This window comes from Meriones unguiculatus, chromosome 16, assembly GCF_030254825.1.
Source record: "Meriones unguiculatus strain TT.TT164.6M chromosome 16, Bangor_MerUng_6.1, whole genome shotgun sequence".
NCBI classification, from domain to species: Eukaryota; Metazoa; Chordata; class Mammalia; order Rodentia; family Muridae; genus Meriones; species Meriones unguiculatus.
The window spans coordinates 44757918-44780087 of record NC_083363.1 but is presented as its reverse complement, the minus strand read 5'-3'; the positions used below and the strand labels follow the sequence as shown (position 1 = coordinate 44780087).

Genomic DNA, 22170 nt, shown 5'->3' with positions numbered 1-22170 from the left:
ATGACTCATAAGTGTGTGACTCAGGCTGAGCCGCACAGCTGGAAGAGCAGCCAGCACGTCTGCTGGGGAGGGCAGTGTGCTGGGGAGAGCCGGAGCCCCAGGCAGGCGTGTGCCAGCCAGCCTCCTCCAGCCCTGTGCCTGCTCACTGGAGCAAGGCTATAAGCTGTCCTTTCTCAGCCTGCATGAGAGCACTGGGATCTGGTTAGGAGGCAGAGACAGAAGGATTGCCACAGGTTAGTGGTCTGCATAGCAAGACCCTGTCTGTACAAAGAAACAACTCTTCTGCCTGACTTAATATTATTATATTATAGCCCACTGTTTGCTTAGAGGCCTGCTGTGATTTTAGATGCTATGCTGTAGGCCTCATTCTGTTAAATCTTCACAGTAGCTCAGCAGCACAAGTAATAGCAAATATGGTACCATAGGCCACTCTCCCCCCGCCACATGCACAGGCACATACACATGGATGCTCACACACACACATTGCCACACTTTTACTGCATTAGGTACCTTTCTCATTGGAGCAACAACAACAACAACAACAACAACAAAAATGCCTGACAAAAGCAAGCTAAAGAAGAAGGTCTATTTGGACTTACAGTTTGAGAACATGGTCTACCATGCTGGGGAGGGCACAGTACAGGAGCCTGAGGAAGTTACATCCCCTGTATCCACAGTTAAGAAGCTCAGCTAGCTCTCTTCTTTTATTCAGTTTCTTGAGGTGGCGCCATCTACTTTCAGAGAGGGTCTTCCCTCTTCAGTTAGACATTTCTAGAAACACCTTCATAGATAGGCCCAGAAGTATGTTTCCATGGTGATTTTCACATTCAGTCAGGTTTTCAGGATCATCCCACAAGAAGTAACATTACTTCATCTATTTTTTATAATACTCAATGATGCAGGAGCTCTTATCCTCACTTCAGAGATAGAAACCCGAGGCGTTGGAAGAGACTTTATAGATAGAGGTATCTCCCAGTGACACCTAGGAAGGAAAGGACAGAATTGTGACCTGAGGTCTAGAGAGGTTAGTCATTTACTCAAAGCCACATGGCCAGGCAGTGGTGGCCCTCCATAGACTTGACAATAAAGACTTGGTTCTCCACGGCCTTCCCCATGTGTGCTTCCCAAGGACCAAGTCCAGAGGTGAAGCGGAATACAGGGGCAGAAGCTTTCTTCTGAGCTGAGGGTGCAGCAGAAGTGGAGCACTTGAGAGTACTCTGTGTTTTCCATCTCTTTCCCCTTTGGGGTCTCAGCATCTCCTCACCTGGGGGATGCTGACAAGATCCTTTTCAACCCACAGATAGCGAGACAGTCCACTATCACTATGGCCCAAAGGACCTGGTCACCATCTTGTTCTACGTCTTCATCACCATCATCTTGCATGCCGTGGTTCAAGAGTACATCTTAGACGTAAGTGACAAGTTTGGATTCTGAGGTCAGAAGCTGGGGATCCATTAAGAGAGCAAGCCCTACCGTGGAGAAAAAAAAAAAAAAAAAAAAAAAAACAAAAAAAAAAAAACAGCTCTGATTCGCTCAGTCCCCTAGCCCCTAACGTAGATCCTGTAGTTGGTCCCAGAGTCAGTCCTTGGCTACACTTTGTCTCTGTCCTCTCTCTCAAAAATTCTTTAGTTCACACTGTGGGGCAGCAAGTGGAAAGAAAGCTGTCTGAAGCACACCATGAGCCTATCCTCAGGGGTCTTTCAAACACAGCAATGACCAGAAGATGTTTCCTCTGGTAGAAGCTAACAGCCTTATCATCTGCCTTTTCAAAGTACTTACCTGGAACTCAGCACCCCATGGGTACACAGGAGTCCTATGCTAAATAGCTTGGGTTGTAAGGAGTTCAAACTACTACCTCTCTCTTATAAAAGGGAAATGGGAGTGTACAATCTGCCAAGTATCTGCACACTCATGTACTGATGTGTGGCACTTTCTCTCTTCTTTAGAAAATCAGCAAACGCCTTCATCTCTCCAAGGTCAAACACAGCAAGTTCAATGAGTCTGGACAGCTGGTCGTCTTTCATCTCAGCTCAGTGATATGGTGCTTCTACGTGGTGGTCACGGTGAGTAGTCCTCATGACTGCTGGAGAGTACAAAGCCAAGCCACCAAGCAGTCTCTTCGTTGCTGATGAAATGACTATGAAGGGCTTTAAAGGGAAGAAAAGGAGCTGGAAACAGTATCTTAGAATTGAAAATCATTTTGCATTCTCCTGGTATTGTAGTGAGAAGATAGATGAAATAGTATAGATGGCACTTAATAGAGTCATCCTCTCTTACAAAAGCACTTGTGACAGTTTTTACCCATATTACATGGTAACAGGTATCCACAAAGCTCTGTATTATTCTACCAGTCCTGTCTTCAAACACTATCCCACAAAGTAATTTCCCCCCAGTACTGCTAAGTACATGTCCTTCCCCTGAGCTACAACCTCACCCACAACATAAACTCATATTCACTCAATACTCCTGATGTTGACTTAAGGGTTCCATGCTCGTTTTTTCCAGTATGTCCACAGCCATATACTTCCAAAATGGCGAGCATGTAAGCATAGCTTGGACTCAGAGATCTGGGCCTATTTGTGCCACTATGACAAAATACCTGATATGAAGTACTGGAAGGAGAAAAGATTAATGCTGTCTCATAGTTTCATTGCTTTCAGTGATGTCTGAGGCCATTGCTTTGAGTCTGAGGAAAAGCAGAACATTGTGTGGAACACGTGGAGCAAAGCAGCCTACCTCATGGCTGACAGGAAGCAGAGAGAGAGGGGAGGGATCCACAGTTAATGTACCCCCTTCAAGGGTGTGTCCCAGGGAGCTACTTCTTCCATCTAGGTCCCATCTCCTAGTTTCTACCACTGTCCAACAGTGAATATGCCTAATTGATTCCACACGATTAAATTTCTCTAAAGTCAAAGCCCTGAACATTGCACCAAGGATCAATCTGTAAAGGTTTAGGGGTGTGGTTCATGTCTAACCAATTCACAGCCAGTGTTACCCTTCTGCACATCAACTCCTTTGATAGAGAAAAATATCCCCCAGACAAGGACTCTGGATTGTCTGTCATTTGAGGTTCACTGTTAGGCGACCTGCCTGTTTTACTGTACCATTAGCACCTGCTCTCACCTGGAGCACCTCTTCTCTATAACCAGGTCCCAGGGATTTGGAAATTTCATCAGCTCCCTGACCTCAGAGATTTTTTGCTGCTCAGCTGCCTCCCCTGTGCTCTCACTGACAGAGATGGGCCCGACCATGAGGAACTTCGTTTCCAGAACTAAATGCCTACTGCATAGTCTCAAAGCAGGAGGCAACATGTCTGTCTTATGTGTTGCTTTTATTCCTGTTATCAGTTCATCTCAGAACACTTTTTTCCAAGCAGCACACTAAGAATTTTAAATGAGAGACCAGGGACTTCTGTCGTTTCAGAGGGGGCTCCCAGACTCCACTCCCAGGGGACAGAGTTGCATTGCATGAGTAGGGCCAGTCCCCTTGTGTGGTGTGGATCAACACTGTCCCTCTGTGCCTTAGGATCTCAGGCCTCTCTCAGCTTCCCGACATTGAGTCCATTCCCACCTCTTGGTGGCCTTAGCTGCTTGAGGCAAAAAGGCCCCAGAGTACCAGAGACACTGGACTGTTTGAGGGCGGGGAGGGGGCATTGCCTCATCTCTGAAGCCTTTCTTCCCCTGCACCACTCACGCTAAAATTCCACCCCAGCCGGGAGACCTGACCCTTCTTGGGGAAGTTCGCAGTCTTTTATCTTGTGGAGATTCCACTCCCTCCCAACATGCTCAGCAAGACATGGAGACCAGGGAGCCGTGCCGGCTTCTAGCTTTATTCCCTGCATTCACCTCCCTCCCGACCGTCCGCAGGGGAGGAAGGGCATTGGAGAATATGAGAAGTGATTTTGTAAAAGGAAAAAAAAAAGAAAACACCTGGTTTTCAAATCACAGTTTTCTGTTGCAATGGAAATTCGATATGATTCTTCTCTTCACTTCCCAAACTCAGAAAGTCTTTCCTGTTCTACCTTCTGAAATTCACAACATTGCTTTGCCGGTGTGGGCCCCCAAATGTCAGATGTTGGTAACATACCCCTGGCCTTCCTGGTAGGGGCCAGGGATGCTCTTTTATTTTTTCAGTTCAAAGGACAGGCTCAGAAGGAAGCTTATCTGTCTCTAGCTGTCATTAATGTAGAGGATACGGAACCCAGGCCCCTGTACTTTTTGCCTACACTGCTGTTGTCTCCTTTTCCTACCAAATCCATTTCCATTCTGGCCCTTTCACTCAGCTCATTATCTGTCCAGCCAGATGGATCTCTTTAAAGCATGAACTAAATCATGTGTTCCCCTCCTTGAAATAAGCTCCCCTAACAGCTGCAGGGAAATTGCTTTCTCTTCCTTGCTTGTGTGACCTGGGCCTTGCTTATGTGAGCCTTGCTGGTGACATCTGCGTGGACTCAGCACTCTAGGCTCACCTCTGTTCCTCCAGCTCTGCTGGCTGCTTCGTTTGCTGGAGTGCTCTGTCCACAGGCATCATTCGTATAGTGAGCCCTTTCCTGCCACCCATCCTCAACCTAAGTGTCACTTCCTCGGAACACCCTCCCCATTATCCACTCTATACCCGTTATTGGTGTTTAACTGGAGTGTGTGTGTGTGTGTGTGTGTGTGTGTGTGTGTGTGTGTGTGTTCTGTGTGTGAGCATGGTGTCTGCTAGCAAGCAACCTGCATCAGACACACAGAATACACACCTACATACACACACAGGCACCGAACTCACTACTGTACCCTTAGTGTAGCCGCTGGCACATGCTAAGTGCTCAGTATCAACTGTTAAGCTGATAAAGAAGTTTGGAAGGCATTTCCTTTCCTTTTAAAAAATGTTTATTTTTATTCGTGTGTGTGTGTGTGTGTGTGTGTGTGTGGTGTGTATGGGTGCCTATGGAGGGCAGAAGAGGGTGTCAGGTAGATATCCTGGAGGCAGAATAAAGGGAGTTTTGAGGCACCTAACATAGGTGCTGGGAACAAACTCGGGTCCACTGGAAGAGTAACAGGTGCTCGTAACTGCCAAGCCATCTCTCCAGCTCCCTTTCACCAGTTTCTTAAGTAATGAATAGATTTCCAGAAGCACCATAAGCAATCAGATTTCCACTGCTGTTAGAGTTTAAAAAGAAAGCAAGAATGTGCATCAAATTCCTCACCAGAAATCCCAGCCTTACTTGAGTATTTGACACAGACTTTTTTTTTTTTAATGGGCTGTGCTGAAGAATGTGGTTAGATTTTCTAAGAATGTCAAGAAAAGAGGAGGAAAGCAGAGAGGGACCGCTGGTGACACTCTGAGGTCACTGGCAAGGCTCTAGGGCCCAGGTCACACAAGCAAGGAGGAGAAAATAATTTCACTGAGGCTGCAAGGTGAAATTACGTAACATCCTACGTGCTGGAGGATGTGGAGGCCCTGCATTTACTGTCTCTCGCCTCACCAGATGTGTGACTTCATATTTTAAAGCTCCAAATCCAGTAGTCAGTGAAACAGAGAAAGCCAGGAATCAGAACAGGTCACTGTCTGCAGGCTGGTTGTCTCAGAATGATTTTGAAATGCCTGTTGTTTCCGAATAGGCAGAAGGCACTGAGGATATCGGCGTCTAGGTAGCAGCTGGCTGTGTTATGTCTAAATTCTGCTAGTTTTGCGCTTCTTGTTCAAACAGCAAAAAGGGAGGCTGCTGGGAAAATAGGAGGGATTGCTCCAGCAGGCCGAGGCCTGGCACGGGTAGATGTCAAGAATCGGAAGAGAACAAAGTATTTCACATGTACCCCCAGCCACCTGCCGAGGCCATGGTTTGGGCTGGAAGGGGTTACAGTGCTTGCTCTGTAGCTCGCGACCCCGGAACTCAGGCGCCTTGGCATGCCTGAACTAGGAGGCAGCCAGCCCCAGCCTTCCTTTACCCTCCTCCCTCAGACAGCTGCCCAGACAGGGCTGGAAAGGGCTTCTCACAGAGCTGGTGAGTCACTTTTCCTTTGACTCTTAGCTCCACCTCCCGCAGTCCCAGAGGACTGGACATTTGTAAGAAGGCAGCATTTTTCTGAGGAATTTTTTTTTCCTGGCTTGTTGGCTTCCAAGTTCTGACCTCTCTGTCTCCTACGTGAAGAGGCCAAGTGAGAAGTTCCTGTTTAAACACACAAGCCCATCCAGGCCCTGGGTCTATGGGGTGTCCCACAGCTCCTAGCCAATATTTTTGGCAGAAATGCTCCTTCCCCCAAACACACACACTACCTCCAGTCTAGGAAGTAACACTCTTCTTGTTAAATCTATAGCTTCTTCCTGTAGGAAGGGGCCACCTCACCCTTCAGGAGTTCCTGGAATGAGACACAGTATGGCTCATTAGGTGTCACTGTTTCTGAGGACAGAGGTCGGACAAAGGCACCATTGTGAATGGTATAAAGGGAGGTGAGAAAGAGCAGAGGTGTGGTTGTGTGAAAGCTCACTGATACCACATACTACCCACCTCAGTGCTCTGAGCGCAACACCTCTTTGCCTCACTCTGTGTGTGACCCAGGCAAGAGGAAGGTAGGGGTGAGCAGAAATTACAGTTGAGACCTCTTTCCAGCCTGGGTTGCTGTGTCAACACTGATACAGGTGTCTGATTGTCCCCATCACTTAGGTGGCCTAGCTCACTATGCTCCTAGAAGCCCAGGGTTGTAGCTTCAGGACTGTGGACAGTACTCAGCTTGCATCTTGTAGGTGAAAGGACATTGGTGACTGGAGGGTAGTGGGGTCCTTCACTGGAACCAACCTTCTTTGGAAGCACAGCTGCAGCTCTAACAAAGAGTAGCTCTGGGCAATTTCCACATGCTCTGTGGACTTTCTCACCTCATTTCAGATCTTTGCTATCTGTTCCTGTATTTCCTTTTTTTTTTTTTCTTCAAGAGGTGACACCTGGTCAGAGTGATAATGGCCTCTCCTGTTTTGATTTGCTTGTTTGTTTATTTTTTATTTTTTCCAAAAAGAGTTGAAAGTATTCATTCACTCACATTCTTCTGGGTCTCTTGATGGAAATGGTTTGGTGTCTTGTAATCTTATATTAAAGGTTCTTCTTGCCTGTCTTTAGGGATACTATAGTCTTTGGCTGAGGGGATGTCTTGGGTAGGATTTCCATGGTTGTATCTAAAACACCACAACCAAAAGCAACTTGGAGGGCGGTGTAGGGTTTCTGCTCTTACAGGTTTATGCTCTCACATCCAGGCAAGCGAAGGTCACAGTATATCCACAGTCAAGAGGCAGGGCAAGATGGATGCTGGTGCTCAGCTCCTCCTTTTGATCCTGCCTGGGACTGCAGCCTATGGAGGTGACGCCCACAGTCTGAGTCTTACTTCCTTAGCCAACTTTAGATACTTCCTTGTAGACCAGAGCAGAGGTCTGTCTCATAGGTGATTCTAGGACCTGTCAGGGTAAAAGTCGTTATCAACCATCACGGTGACATGTGACTCTTCAGTCTCTAGCGGCCGTTATGATTCTAGTACATTTAATCCTTTATTACGAAGCAGTTCCTGAGTAGATACATATCCAGGACAGATACCTCACGAGACACTGTCAAAAAAATTCACTTTTATTTCCAACAATAACTCTGTAAAGCCAGGGTTTCACTTCACAGATGAGCCTGGGGAACCATGCTGACTCAGTAGACATAGCTTCTGTCAGACCCCTCTTCAGACACAGGCTGCCAGACCCCAGAGCATGGCAGGTCCCTTCACAGTTGGACAAGTGCCATTGGTTTTTCACACAGGGATCCTTTGTTCCCGAAAGCTGATTGTTCCTCTTGGGAGTTGATGGAGGCCAGGTGCATTGATGATCCCTGGGCCAGTCAAGGCCCTGTCAGGTCACATGGCCACATCTCTAAATGCCTTCTCTTCTCACCCACCACAGGAAGGATATTTAACAAACCCAAGAAGCCTCTGGGAGGATTACCCGCATGTGTACCTCTCGTGAGTATTTGTAGGACTCACCAAGGCCAGTGAGACCCAAGCCACAAGCTGAACCTGTAGAGCATGGGGTTGCAGGCAGTAGATCTCTTTGAGAACCTCCTCTACTTGAGGCATTATCTGTATTAACTCCATCCACAGAGGTACCCAGCCTGCATGTGGCTGATACAAACAACTCTCCATCAGGGTCTCTGGCTTTGTGTCTTATTGGAGATACCTTAAGTTCATAGCGCATCTCCCTTCCGTACGCATGTTCCTGTTTGTAATGCTGCCAAGACCTGGGCTGACCTCCCTCTGGAGACCACCCTGTGTCCCTTCGGCCTCTCAGGGCATCAAGAGCAAAGGGTGTGGAGCTGAGCAACCTAGAGCCTTTCTGTTGTTGTATCCAGTGGTCCGTGCACAGGGTGCTGTAATCAGCTCCCTCCTCAGCTTTTCCTTCTCTGGGTTGAAGAAATGTGTTTGGTCACTACTCCTTCCTCTAATGGACATGCTGTGGCCCTTTAAGTGGTTCTAGTGGTCTCACACATGGCGCTGTGGGTGTGGTGGTCTCCGCATCCACCCTCCTCTCTCTCTCCCTTGCTCCTGCTGGTCACCCACAACCTTGGCTTAGGCCTTCCCTTGTGTTCTTGGCAAGTATCCTGGGGATGTTCTTGCTCCCCCTTGTTACTTAACTCTGTCGTCTCCAGCTTCCAGGTGAAGTTTTTCTACTTGTGTCAGCTGGCCTACTGGTTGCACTCACTACCTGAGCTTTACTTCCAGAAGGTTCGGAAGGTGAGTCCTCCCTCCCCCTGCCCTCTCTGTAGTCCTCTTTTCCCCTATAGCTCTCCGCTTGTTCCCAGTGACCTCTCTCCTTCCTTTACTCTGGAAGCATGATGTGTTGGCTGATGATGGAGTCCCACACAGACCACCAAGAGAGCAGTGTCAGGCTCTCGACTCCTCTACCTAATGTGTGGCCATTGACAAAAATCAAATCTAATCCAGATATCTGACAGAGAAGTTCTTGCCATCCCCAGTCCTTTTTGTAGTCTTCCTCAGAGTCGTGCCGGAAGCCTTCTTCCTACTTCCGGTGTCTTCTTTCTCAACCCAGACCTGCCTTCTGGCACCAGGCTTGGAGCTGCTGCCTCAGCCTTCTTGTTACTAGGCCAGTGTATGGGGTTCTCGTGGGATGTGGGACTGTGGGAGTAGGAGACCTGGCCCTTCCTTGTTTGCCTTACCTGTCTCCTGCATTCTCTGCATATTTGTTCAGAGAATGCACATGCTCAGTGTCTGCCCTTCTCTTTTCCAGGAAGAAATCCCCCGCCAGCTGCAGTACATTTCCCTGTATCTGCTTCACATAGCTGGGGCATACCTCTTAAAGTAAGTGAGAGCAGAGCCGGCCCCCTTCCTTTGCCCTTTTATGCCCCTGTATCTAGCCACATGACCACCCAGTTAGCAGGCATTGAGTAGATTCCAGCTGTCTGGGGTGTACCATGCATTCTCCGACTGGTAGGAAAGACAGCCACAAGTAAGAGCTGTGATGAGCTCTGATACAGTATGTACCATTAGCCACGAGAACCCAGGGTGAGGGTTAGTCACCTCAACCTGAGGCAGACCCAAGGAAGACTTCCGGTAGAGCAGTCCTTTGAACCGTGCCTTTTCAGCCAGAAGCTGGACTCTTGCCATTTGCCACATGGTGTCCAAATGCCGCTAGAGCACATAGCACTACAGTTCATTTATTGGCTTGTAGGGAAGTAGAGAGCAGTGTGGTTGTTCTAGAAGTGGGAGGAATTCCTGCGCCAGGCCTCAAGTGTCTCTTTTACAGGCAGTATATTGACGAACGGGCTGTTCTGTTGGTGACTGGTCTTTCCATGAGCTTTTTGTGGACAGAGTAGGACCCAAACTTTGTATGTAGGCTAGCCTTTGGGAACTTCGCTACCGTGTGCACATGTCCTGGGGCCCTATTTCGGAGGAGCTCACAACAGGCTTCTTGACTGATGAGTAAATAGTGTGTGTGTTGGAGTCCACCAGCTCTCAAGCTTTAGCTCTCTGTCTCTGGAGGTGGAGGGCCTTGGCAGCTGTTCCAGCTGTGCTCTGAGGATGGAGGCTCACAGCTCACAGGCAGAGGGTTTTGGTGACCGGTTTGCAGCGCGTGTGGAGCACCACACAGGAGAGCTTCCTGCTTCGTCAGAGAGCAGGAAGTCTTTCTGGGTGCACCCTCAAAGCTCAGCAACATTGTTCTGAGCCCCATCCGTGTGCGATTCTGGTAGAGTAAGAAAGGAAGGTGCCAGATACTGTGCTGTGTGTGAGTCAGGTTCATCGTGGGGACAAGTAAGGGCAGCTGAGCCAGGTGAAACAGGTCCAAGGCTGGGTTACAGAACAGGAAAACTCCCTGAAGGTACAGCAGCTAAACTGTCACAAAGGATAAGGCATTGCCCCCCACCCCAGAAGTGGAAAGCAGAACACAGGCACTGGGAGCAGCCTGAGCCACTGCATGCTGGGGTGGCTTCTGCTCCAGGGTGTCTGGCAGGGAAGAAAGGTCCTGTCTTTCTCTCCCTCCAGCCTGAGCCGCCTGGGCCTCATCTTGCTGCTGCTGCAGTACTCCACTGAGTTCCTTTTCCACATGGCTCGACTCTTCTACTTTGCAGATGAGAACAACGAGAGGCTGTAAGTGGGGCTGGTGGGCGCTGGCCTGTCCAGAGACCTTTGGGGTGGGACCTGGGTGTCTCCTGTGGTCTGAACAGTTGGAGAGTGCTGCTCTAGCTGTCAGCTGCCTCCTGCATGCAGGTGGCACTCAGTGCTTATTTCTGGTCTAGAACTATTGGGGAAAAAAATCTCACCTCCCTGAGTCCTGTTTGATTCCCTGTCCCACTGGGTTGCTACTGGGGATGGGGTGAAGGTTCCCTAAGGGGCTCTCAAAGCTGACGTCCCTTTTCTGCCCCTGTGAGAAGGTTTAATGCCTGGGCTGCTGTGTTTGGGGTCACACGCCTCTTCATCCTCACTCTCGCTGTGTTGGCCATCGGCTTTGGATTGGCTCGGGTGGAAAACCAGGTGTTTGACCCCGAGAAAGGGAACTTCAACACCTTGCCTTGCAGGTGAGTTGGCAGAAGCATGAGGTGGTGAACTGGGGCTCTCTGGACACTGCCAGGCGCCTCTTGAATGTGGCACATCTACAGGGAAGGTCAGGAAACAGATGACCCTTGGGTTGCCACACAGAAACATTGACATCAGTCTATTGACATCAGTCTCCTGCTTCTATCAAACTTCCTTTGCCTCTCAGCTTTGGTGCTCTTAGTCCGAAGTTGGAACCTGAGGCCAAATACGATGCAGACCCCTCACACTTATTTAGCACATCATGCTGCCAAGGACATCTCTCATCCAGGCTAGGTTGATCATGACACCCTTGTGAGACCTGGAAGGTTTGTTCTCCATGGCTTGCTTTGTGGCCTTCCCTGGTATCAAGGAAGGCAGCCTGGAAGCTATGTGGTCCACAGACGGACCTAAGGCATTAGAGTGCATCCTGTCTCTCTAGGGTTGCTCCCATGGATGTGTGTGATGTTCTAGAAGAGAAGTATTTTGGCACTGTCACAATCTAGTTCACTTGAATGTTACCACTATTTGTGTGGCTTACATTGGCCTTCTTATGGGCCATGCATATGGGAGAGATGACAACTGTGGGTATGTAGTGTAGGATTTGTGTGACTGTGGTGCAACTCTCACCTCCCTCCCATCACCTTAGAGCCTTCACCTCACATGGCTGAAGGATACTGTCGCAGAGACTGACGAGGAGCTCACTTTTCACTTTGCCAGTGGTTGTGGGGAGAGCAGGCCTGGTTTCCCCCACACCTCCTTCTGTATGCTGTGGACCTGATCCTCACCCTTAGATCTATCTCTGAACCTCCGCAGGCTCGGCATGCTGCTGCTGGTGTGTGTCGCCCAGGCCTGGCTCATGTGGCGCTTCATCCACTCCCAGCTGCGGCACTGGCGGGAATACTGGAAGGAGCAGAGTGCCAAGCGCAGGGTTCCCGCTGTCCCCAGGCTTCCAGCCAGGCCCATCAAGAGAGAACCTGGTGAGTGCCCTGCCTGTGGCAGAGAGTGAGTGAGTACATGAGGTCTGTTTGGGATGGGTGAAGTAGAGTTGGGACATGGCTCTTAGGTGCTCCACAGACCAGTCCTTCTGCCTCCTCCTTCTAGACACTTCTCTCTGGGCATGGGGCTTGATCCGGCTTTTATCTGAGACCCTATGTGAGCAGGCTGGCCATAACAGGGCCTGTGAGTCAGGGCAGCATTGGGTGGGGAACTCCTGGAAGGAAGTCTGTCCTCTGGGTAGCCTTTGGCATCCAGCCAAGTTGTGCTGCTGTTGCGGCTGCTATCACCCACGTCCTGTGCTGCACAGTGGCTGTGTCCTCATCTGCCCTCGTGCTCTACATCTCGGCCCACCCCTGCCTCCCAGACCGTTAGCTTCCCATCTCTCTTCAGGAATGACTCACGGTGACCTGGTGTTAGGGAGGAGCAGTGGGGATGGGACACCCACATCTCCTCTGGCTCCTGAGCATCCTTGAATGATCCCCCATACGCGCAAGTCCTCAGACATCCCAGCCCTAATCTGCTGTGCAGCCTGGGGCTCTGTCTGCATGCCTGGCTACTGACTCACCTGCATTTTTCCAGGCAGCTGCCTGCCTGGCAAGAACTTGTGTGTTTGTTTGTGTGCAGCTGGGTGCGAGGAAGCCTGAGGGACAGGGTTTAGGAGGAGGAGTATCTGGATGTCTACAACTCATTGAGTTTATATAGATATTTTGTTTGTTTGTTTGTTTGTTTGGGGTTTGTTTGCGACAGGGTTTCTCTGTGTAGCTCTGGCTGTCCTGGAACTTGCTCTGTAGACCAGGCTGGCCTCAAACTCAGAGATCCAACTGTCTCTGTCTCCTGTGTGCTGGGATTTAAGGTGTGTACCAGCACTGCCAAGCTGGAGTCTTGTTGTCCCATCTCTTCTCCTTGTCACCATACCTGTTGCTGAGCCCTGTTGGTGCTCTGCTGGGTTGAGGGGCTGGGCTAAGAGATTCAAGCAAGCATTGCTCAGACCTCGGTGTTGGCTGCTGCCTGTTCCTCGGTTCTTGTGAGTCACCGTAGATGGCGTCCACAAAAAGACAGCCAAAACTAAGCACCTGAAGCAAAGCCACTTATCAAAGGCACTAGGACAGGCAGCAACCTGCCTCAGACTGTCTGCTGGCTTCCATTGGCTACAGCCTGCTTCCTGTTTGGATGGTCTGCATGCAACAAGGCCATAGCCCCATCCATCAGACACCCCTACCCTCCAATTCTTCCATTTTCCTCCCCCGGTGTCAACAGCAACCCATGTGCACCTCTTCTCTTCATTCCCCAGGTTACCATGAAAATGGAGTGGTAAAAGCAGAGAACGGAACCTCCCCACGGACTAAGAAACTCAAGTCTCCCTAAGGCCAAAGTGCTGAGTGCAGGGACCCTTTGGGTGAGGGCTCGGCAGGGAGACGAGGAACCCTGGCCCCCCAGCTCAGCCTCTCCACCCTGCTGGCCGTGCTCCATCTTCCTCAGTAGAAACCTTGGCATCAAAGGGGGACTCACTCTCTACCTTCTTGTCTTTCTCTTCTTTCATAAACCATTCTCAATAAAGCCAAAAATCCTCCTCTCTTGCTCCCTTGAGCCACCTCATGGCCTCACCTCTGTCCTCTATTGGGTTTCTCAGAGGCCTACATTCTCCTAGTCATCTTCCTGCTCATCTCTTTCTCTTTCTTCATGGCTGCTTCTTTTTCTCCTGTCTTCCTGACTATAATGTGCAATTTCTCTGATTTTTTTTTTTTTTTTTTTACAATGGGAGGGAGCTAAGCTTGCAGTCCTGTCCATCAGTCCCAGGATCTGTCAACCTGGAAGCCTCCTCTTGCCAAGGAGCTTCCGCTAGAGCTGGCAATCCTCCGTGGCCCTTGTGTGGACGGGCAGGAGGAGCAAAGGCCCTCCCTCTCAGATCACAAAATTCTTGGTGCTGACTGACAAGATGTAGGATTCTGGTTCTACACGTCCAATCCCAAAGTGTTTTGCTTTGGGACATGGTGACTTCATCCAAAAAGACAGTGTTAATTAACTATTGAGTCCCAGGACTCCAAAGAGGAGTTTCCAGTGCTGCATTTGAATTGGAAACCAGCCTGCCTTCGCTCTAGGGGTGACAGGCTGAGGAGGACATGCCTTCCCACTTCTACCACAAGAGCAAAGCGCACCCAACAGCTGCCTCTTCTGGAAAGGTAGCCTGACAAGAATGACAGAAGAGTCGCTCTGGACCGTTCCGCAGCAGCGCCAGCTGCTGTGCTTTCCTTACTACCCACCAGCATCTAAAACCAAATGAAACAGCAGTTTTCAACCTGCCCAAGACATGCTGTTCCCAAGTCCAGAAGCAAGCTGCCCCGCCTAGGGACAGACTTGCAACCTTGACTTCATCTCTCTACCGCAGAAGCGTGAAGCCTCAAGGACACCAGCCCCTTGCGGTGGTCCACCGATGTTCCAAGAAAGGTCACCTGCCCCCCTCCCTTCCTCTGGCCTCACCTGAGTGTTCTTTAAAATTGTTGGTGTCATTTGCTGATATTGTTAAGCAACACATAGAGCCTGATACCAGGATGCCTCAGGGTCACTGCTGGATGTATGAGCAGACACAGCTGTGTCCATAGGAGTCTGTGGCCCCTTTCCCTTCAGTATTCTTCCAGCTCTCTTCTACCTGAAGATGATGTCACAGGTCCTTGTGGTAACTTGTGAGGACTTCCAGAAGGGATGTAGGCTTCAAAGGGTCCCTGAACTCTGCTGGAGTATGGGGGAGCAGTTCTTGGTGACACAGGAATGTTAATGTTACCTGATAATGCTGGTCTTCCTTTCACATCGTGTATAGACCAGAGCTTGAATTTTTACCCATAAAAGATGAGATGAGTCTTCGTCAAGGCAGCTTCCCCTCTCCACTAACAGTATATGTAAAATCTAACTTACCAGTAGTTGAGGGACTTGGTTCCAAACATCATTGTGGCATTTCCCCCGCCTCCTCAGGGTCTAGGTTAAGCATAGAGAATAGGGATAAGATCCCCTTGCTGCCTTTTGGCTGAGCTTAGGAAGCAAGATAGAATTTTGAAATTTTGTTTCTCCGTCTCCTTCCCTGGCCTTTCTCTGGGCAGCCCCACAGAATTGATCTGGCACATTTTACCCAGTGCAGCCCACCTATCCTGGTGATTTTAATTAAGCTTATGCTTTGCGGTACTGCCTGGAGCTGTGTGGAGGTTCAGCCGGCGGCTACCAAGCTCACTTCACCCCTTTACTCTAGGTGTCATTCTGGACCCTCCCCAAGCTATGTTACTGGCAGACCCTTGCCAGCTCTCATCAGCATCTTTGTCCCCAGGCTGAGCTATTGAGTTATTCCTTCAGTAACACTTGTGACAAGCACGTGATATGTGGAGGTCTTGGAGAAACAGAGGTACAAAGAGCAGCTGACATCTTAGGATCCTGTCCTTGTGTGGGGTTTTGTTTTGTTTTTGTTTTTTTTTCCCGGTACTCTTAGATTAGATGCCTGAGATGATGTGGCTTCCTAAGTGTCTTGCAAGCTTCCCTTGTTGCTTGTTTGTTGGATATATTACCAGGAATCCAGTTTTGGGGATTTGTTCAGTGGTAGGAGTTCAGAACATTCATTTTGAGAGAAAAGGCCTCAGACCAAGGGCAACACCTCACCAGCCTCGACTCCAGGGAAGTTTGGGGACATGGGAGAATGATAAGGTACCTTCTCATCCACACAGCCTCTCTGGCATTGGTGTTGTAGGAAAGCCAAGACTTTGTTAAGATGACACAAACCATGTTGCGGTAATTCCAGCAACCAGTTTTCACAGCACCCTTTGAGTACATAGGCCAGCTTGCTCTATTTTGGGTACCGTGGCCTTACTCCTTTTTATGCAGTCTCTCCTGTCCCCAAAGTACCAGAGCTCTAGTGAAGGACTTGCCATATTCCTCCAAGTTTTAAGATACTCAGCAACATCTAAGACCAGAAGACACTAATCTCTACCTCAGCAGCCACTGCCTGTCTTTCAACATCCCTGGGATGCCATCGGGCATCAGTGGCAGGGGCAGTGGATGGAGAACTCCCTGCTACCCATTCCCCTCCTCAGAGGTTTGGTGATGGGATGATTCTTTTCACAAGCTATCCAGGCTTGGGTGCCTACACTATGAATTAGCTCCTTGGGTTCCTTCTATGTCCAGAGATGGTCCTGGGGGAAAGAGAAGCAGATGAAAGTCAGGAAGGGAGGCTTTCTGCCATTCTAGTCCTAATGCTGTGTTCTTAAATGGTTTCAGACCAGCATCATCTGACTTGTCCCAAGAGTGCTCTGGCTACTGACACCATGCTTTTGTGGGATTCCTGGGACCTTAAGAGTCCCTGAAGGTGGAGACCTTAGTCCCCTTTGGCTTTTTTTTTTTTTTTTTCCTGATTTGGTTAAAAAAAATTAGGGACAGAAAGAGTGCATTTTCCAAAAAGTCTATGATGCTCACTTAGATTCCATGCACCCTTAGAGAGACTTGCCGACTCCTTGCAGCTAGGGAAGGCCTTCGCTTACATTTGTTTTTAAGGGGCTTCAGCCTTCCCAGTTGGATTTGCAGGAGTCTGGAGGGGAAGGAGATACAGGGTCTGGGCATAGCTAGCACTCTCTGCTTAAGATCCTCCATGTCTCCAGGAGAAAGTTTTTCATTCTTGATCTCTGGCCTCTGCTCTTCACTGGAGTGGAATTAAGTTAACACCTATGAGTCAGGACAGTGAGCTGGTCCTCCCCATCCCTTGGCCTCCTCAGCTTATAGCTTCTTTCCTCAGAACAAGATTTTAGGGAGAATGTCAATGTCAGACTTTTGAAAACATCTACAGAATTCTCCAGCCCATGGTTAGCTGTTATCAGCTTCTCCCCCTTCACCCTGCTTCTTATGCAAGTATTAATTCCATCTTGTGTTCTTCTGAAGCTCTGCAGGTGCAAAGAAAAAAAATCATACTGAGCAACCTCTGCAAACTTTCTGTTCTTGTCCCCAGTGGGTCCTTGTTTTTCATGTAAAAAGTGCCTTATATTGCCTCGTGGCCTTCACTGGTACTGTATGGCCAGCCCCCAACCGCCAGGGCTCTAGGGCTGACTGGCATATGCAGCCAATGACAGCATACCTCAGCACAGCTCCAGGTAAAAGGGACGTGGGTTGACAGTTTCGCCTCATCTGTTCTGACCCTCCTCTTCCTCACACAGATAGTGTAAGGTCTTGCGTGTTCTCTGCTTTGGCTCTGGTCCCCGCTGTCTGTTGCCTTCTGGCTTGGCTGGCGGCTATGAAAGTTCATGGTGTGGGCCAGCTGCAGGTAACCATGCCTCCTATCTAATAAGGGAAGCCCGGGGGTTAGGAAGAAGGTCACCTCTTTGTACTCTGTCTGGCCCTATGTGGCGAGCCCTGCCCTTCCAGTCTCCCCACTGCCAGCCTAGATTAGAAATTGCAGCCTTTCCCATCCATTTTACTTCCATGTAGCCCCAAGTCTGTATGAGGAATGTGTTTACTTGTACTCCCTGGTTCCAAGTCTTAGCTCGTTGGTAACCTGCTTGGCAGTGCCTATGGTCTGGGAGCTGCAAAGCTCCTGGATTCCTGTCAGGGTTCCTAGCACCATCCCTCTCCCTGACCCTTGCCTGCCTGCCTGTCTGTTCCCACTCTTCCGGGTTGTGCAATAACCCCTCCCCCCAGCCAGTGGTCTTTCCCACAGGCCCTTGTCCCTTACTGCATCCTGCAATATGGGAAGAGAAGGGACCCATGGGAGGGGTAGTCATCATCCCTCACCGAAGTGTCAGTCTCTTTACTTCATTGCTGTCAGTCTCATGATCCTGGGTGGGTTTCTGTGGCAATCTTAGAGAATGTGTAGTGTCGTCGTAGAAATCTTTATATTGTTTTTTAAAATATAAAAGTTAAAAAAAATTGTGTTGAAGAGAAGAAAAAAAAAATCCTCAGAACGGGACATTGCCGGTGTGTGGGAATAAGATCACTCTGGCGTCCCTGACGTCACCATCCCTGCTGAAGGCATTCCAGGGTTTCTTGTTTCTGTGCAAAGGATGGACATGTTTCCAGGACTTCAGCACAGTGGTGAGCCCTGTCTGCTGACAGGGCCTGTCTGTCATGGTGAGTACTGTCATTCTTTGGGGTACAGATTCGTGTGAGATTAAACCTCACTTTTCAGTTACTCTGTTTAACCGACACCCGAAGGATATGAGGAGGAGCTGGTGCACAAGAGCAACTCAGTATGCAAATGCGGACACGTTGACTGTTTTTCTACACAGGCCTGCTCATGTTATGGACCAAATTCAACCAGGAACTCAAGGAAAACCTGCCGTATTTATGCTTTCGTATTAAAGGGTTGGGGGGAGGGCTGTCTTTTTACTTTGGGTGAAATTTTTTTTCAAAGTCCTTTTTCCACTGTTTCTGTCTGGTTTTAGAAACAAGCTACAGTTTTGTATGGATTTTTTTAAACGAACATTTTGAAACAAATGATCAAATATTTTCTGAAATACCTGAATAAAGGGCATAGAACTATTGGTCGTAATGGTCTCTGATAGAATTCACTGGTATGTTCTTATATGGTATTTTTTTTTTTTTAGTCTTGATCCTTCCATGTGTTTTTACTTTGAAAAAGCGAGTCTGTCAACTTTAGCTTTTGTGTCTAAAATTTTTCACTACATAGTAATTGGGATTTTTTTTTCACTTTTGTTTTGTTTTGAGATCGTGCCTCACTATATATTTCTGACTGTCCTAGAACTCACTGTTTAGACCAGGCTGGTCTCGAGCTCACAGAGATCTGCCTGCCTAAGCCTCTGCCTCTGGAGAGCTGGATTAAAGGTGTACGCCACTATGGCTGGGTTCTTTGTTTGATTATGGTCTGAGGGTGTGCAACAGTAATGGGAATTAATGACTGGAATTGGACAGTTGCTTTTGCTGGTCTTGGGTAGTGGTATGCATTGTTTTTATTTATCTGTAACATTAAGTTAGAAAAGGGATTTCTTAACAGGTTATGTGCAAGCTGGATGCAGCGGAATGAAGGCCTCCACACTTTGGCCACTCTCCTCTGAAGACAGTCAGCTTGGAGGGGATGCAGGTCTTGGTCTCCATGAATGTAGGGTGCCAATCTAGTAAGAATGGCGGCAACAACAGTGTGGCTGCTGTCGCATATATAGCCTGCTATTGGGTACAGCTGTCTGCTACACTTTCCAGAACTGTCCCTGGGGGGGGGGGGGTGCTGAGGAGATACATGCAATTTCAGGTGGCAGTTGGCCAAGGAAAATCTACAAGGGGTAAAAATCACCCAGGGACTTGCTTGAGATGAAAGTGTGCGTGGTGCTGATGGCTGCAAGCTTTGGTGCAAATGGGTTTTTGCTCTGCTCTCCATAGCATGCTGGGTAATATCCAGCAGTTGGCCAAGTTAGCCCGTTTCTCGTTCTGTGGGTTTTGTTTCTCAAGATGGGTTGGCTGGCAACAGTGTTAAGTTTTTGGTACAAATAAATGTGTATATAATTTGGTTTTGATACATGGTGTTTCTGCATAGCTCTGGCTGGTCTGTTGACTGGTTTTCTAGCCCAGGCTGGCCTCAAACTCATGGCAATCCAGCGTCCGCCACCCAGGAGCTTAGATCGCAGGTATGCGCCACCATGCCCACCTTTAAATTGGTTGTTTTGTATTTTTGAGACAGGGCCTTGCGATATGTAATCCTGGCTGGCTTCAACTGTACTGCAGACTAGACTGGCCTTGGACTTGGACAGGCTTCCTGCCAGGTGCTGGGATCACATGTGCACAACCATACCTGGCTAAATTGATCTTTATAAACGTTTGTGCTTGTATACCAACAGGAAATTAAAAGGCCATATATCCAGGGGCCCTTGAAAACAATATTTAGAGAAATCTTCTTTACCTGTTTGTCCTGAATATACTGAAAATGTGTTGACCCAGAGTGAACCCTCTTAATCACAGACAGTATGTTCAAGGCCCCCTAGTGGTGTATTTGGGGTAGGTATCATGGACTGAAGAGTGGCTGTCAGTCAGTGGCTCACCACCAAGCCAGTCTTCAACCACAAGGCAGCTTTTTATGTTTTCCTGCCCTGAAGCAATGAGCTGTACTTATTAATCTTGGATACTTCCTTCAGTTAAATCTGATAGCCTTGGCTAGCTGTCAGTGTGCTGGCGCCACAAATGGGGCTGGTAGTACTTGTCCTGATTCCATTCTCCAGTGGCTTCTTTGAAGGGATGATCATCTCTTAATATTGCTTACTGCAGGCATCACTTAGCTGTCGTCCATCACCTGAGCCCTGGCTTGGAGATGCAGGCCAGTTGTGACAGTATCATACTGGATACCTCATGGCATTCAGGGCCTCAAAGAGAAGTGAGATCTGTCTGTCAGGGTGTTTGTTGTCAGATCTTCTCAATCTTGGGTTCATTTGAAAGATGCAAGAGGAGGCATGGGAAGCAAGCGTATGGAACCTGAGTATGCTAAGCCTATATAAGACCACGTTCTCTTTTTGACACTACAGTGAGCAACAGAATTGTCTCTATGTTATCTGGTAGAAAAGATAAGGAATAAGTGGCCAGAACTGAGATTGGAGGGTATGGTGGTTTGAATAAGAATGGACCACATAGGCTCACCTATTAGAATACTTGGTAGTTAGGGGATAGGGCTACTTGAGAAGGATTATGGGGTATGGCCTTGTTGGAGAAAGTGTGTCACTGAGGCTGAGCTTTGAGCTTTCAGAAACCTAAGCCAAGCCCAGTGGCTTGTTCTTTCTCTTCCTTTTGCCTATAACACCAAGGTAGAACTCTTGGCTCCTTCTCCATCTTGCAGTTTGCCATTCTCCCCACTGTGGCAACATTAGACTAAAGTTCTGAAACTGTAAGCAAGCCCCAATTAAATGCTTCACTTCGTCAGCATTGCTGAGGTCATGGTGTCTCTTCACAGCTATAGAAAGAACACTGGCTAAGACAGAGGGGTTATGAATGTTGCAGCTTTAGCGTGGAGGAAGGGGTCTAAAAGATAACGCCTCCATTTCAGCAGAAGCCCGGAGCTAATGGAAAAAAGACCAAGAAGCATTTCCGCATGCTACTGACCATCCGCATCTATGAAAGATTGACAGGAGTCGGCTGTAGCTTCTGTGAGCGTTCATCTTTTATGGGAGGCAGTGATAGTTGAAAAGAAAGAAAGTATGGATTCTCAGGAGGATTTCAGAATGCTGCGGGTACTGCCATTCAACTTGCCAAAGTTTAAACTTTTAAAAAAAAAAGTCTGGTGCGGTGTGTATGTGTATGCATATTTGAGGGTGAGGGGGGAAACACACTGGTGTGCATACGGAGAATGGAGGATGACCTTGGGTCGGTCCCTGCCACCTTTTTTGAGGTGGAGTCTCGCAAGTGCCCTTGTGCTGAGAACTCTGGGTAGTTGGGTCTGTGAGCTTCCTGGGGCAGCTTCGGTCTCCACCTCTCAGATCCCTGGGAAAGGGCTAGGATCATACTGCCTGCAGCTGCAGTGGCCTTTACGTGGGTTCCGTGGATCTGAACTCCCTGCCTCAGTCCTCTAGAATCTAGAAAGAATATTTGGGGGTGGCTTATTTTTCTCTAGAATAAGTCTAAAGGAAATGAATTGGCCTCCCTAACTACACAGCCAAGTGCCTTCTTAAATGAGCATTGGGGAAGATGGAGCATTGGGAAAGACCAGGTACCCTGAAAGGGCATGTCAGCCCGAGACAGCCCCTCCTGAGAGACCGCTCTGAGGAAGAAAGGGAGCCTAGGGAGCATGCCTTCAGAGCTGAGCAGCTGCAGACCAGGACGACCCTGCACAGGATTTCTGTGGAAAATGACTCGAGCTCCCTCAATAAAAGTGCCCTGTGAGTGAGGACAAGCCAGTCACTCGGCCAGCCCTGGCTTCAGGTGATTTTACTAACCACTGAAATAATACGTCTTTCCCCATTTTCCCGGTTATGCTCCTTGACCCATTTTTCTGTATTCCAAAGGTGAGGAATGGGATGCAGGAGCCAGAGGAAGTACTGTACCTGTCTAGCACACACACTCCCAAAGGCTCCCAGGCCTGGCTCAGGACTGGATGGAGCAGGCACACTAAAGCTTGACTTCATTTAGACCAAAACAGATTTTTGTTTTAAGTACTTAACAGTAAAACTTCAAGCAGCTAAAAACT

General features: G+C 48.6%; 1 protein-coding gene across 1 annotated transcript in view; it reads left to right on the top strand.

The window, feature by feature from the left end:
* The window catches only part of Tram2 (translocation associated membrane protein 2), a 76780-nt gene extending 58247 nt beyond the window's left edge, over nt 1–18533 (top strand). The window contains exons 3-11 of the mRNA XM_021636469.2: nt 1301–1410; nt 1947–2063; nt 7912–7970; nt 8654–8738; nt 9253–9323; nt 10506–10610; nt 10895–11038; nt 11850–12013; nt 13324–18533. Coding sequence (XP_021492144.1) covers nt 1301–1410; nt 1947–2063; nt 7912–7970; nt 8654–8738; nt 9253–9323; nt 10506–10610; nt 10895–11038; nt 11850–12013; nt 13324–13397 — 929 coding nt within the window. The 3' untranslated portion in view covers nt 13398–18533. The remainder of the gene's footprint in view (nt 1–1300; nt 1411–1946; nt 2064–7911; nt 7971–8653; nt 8739–9252; nt 9324–10505; nt 10611–10894; nt 11039–11849; nt 12014–13323) is intronic.
* Nucleotides 18534–22170: the final 3637 nt, after the last annotated feature.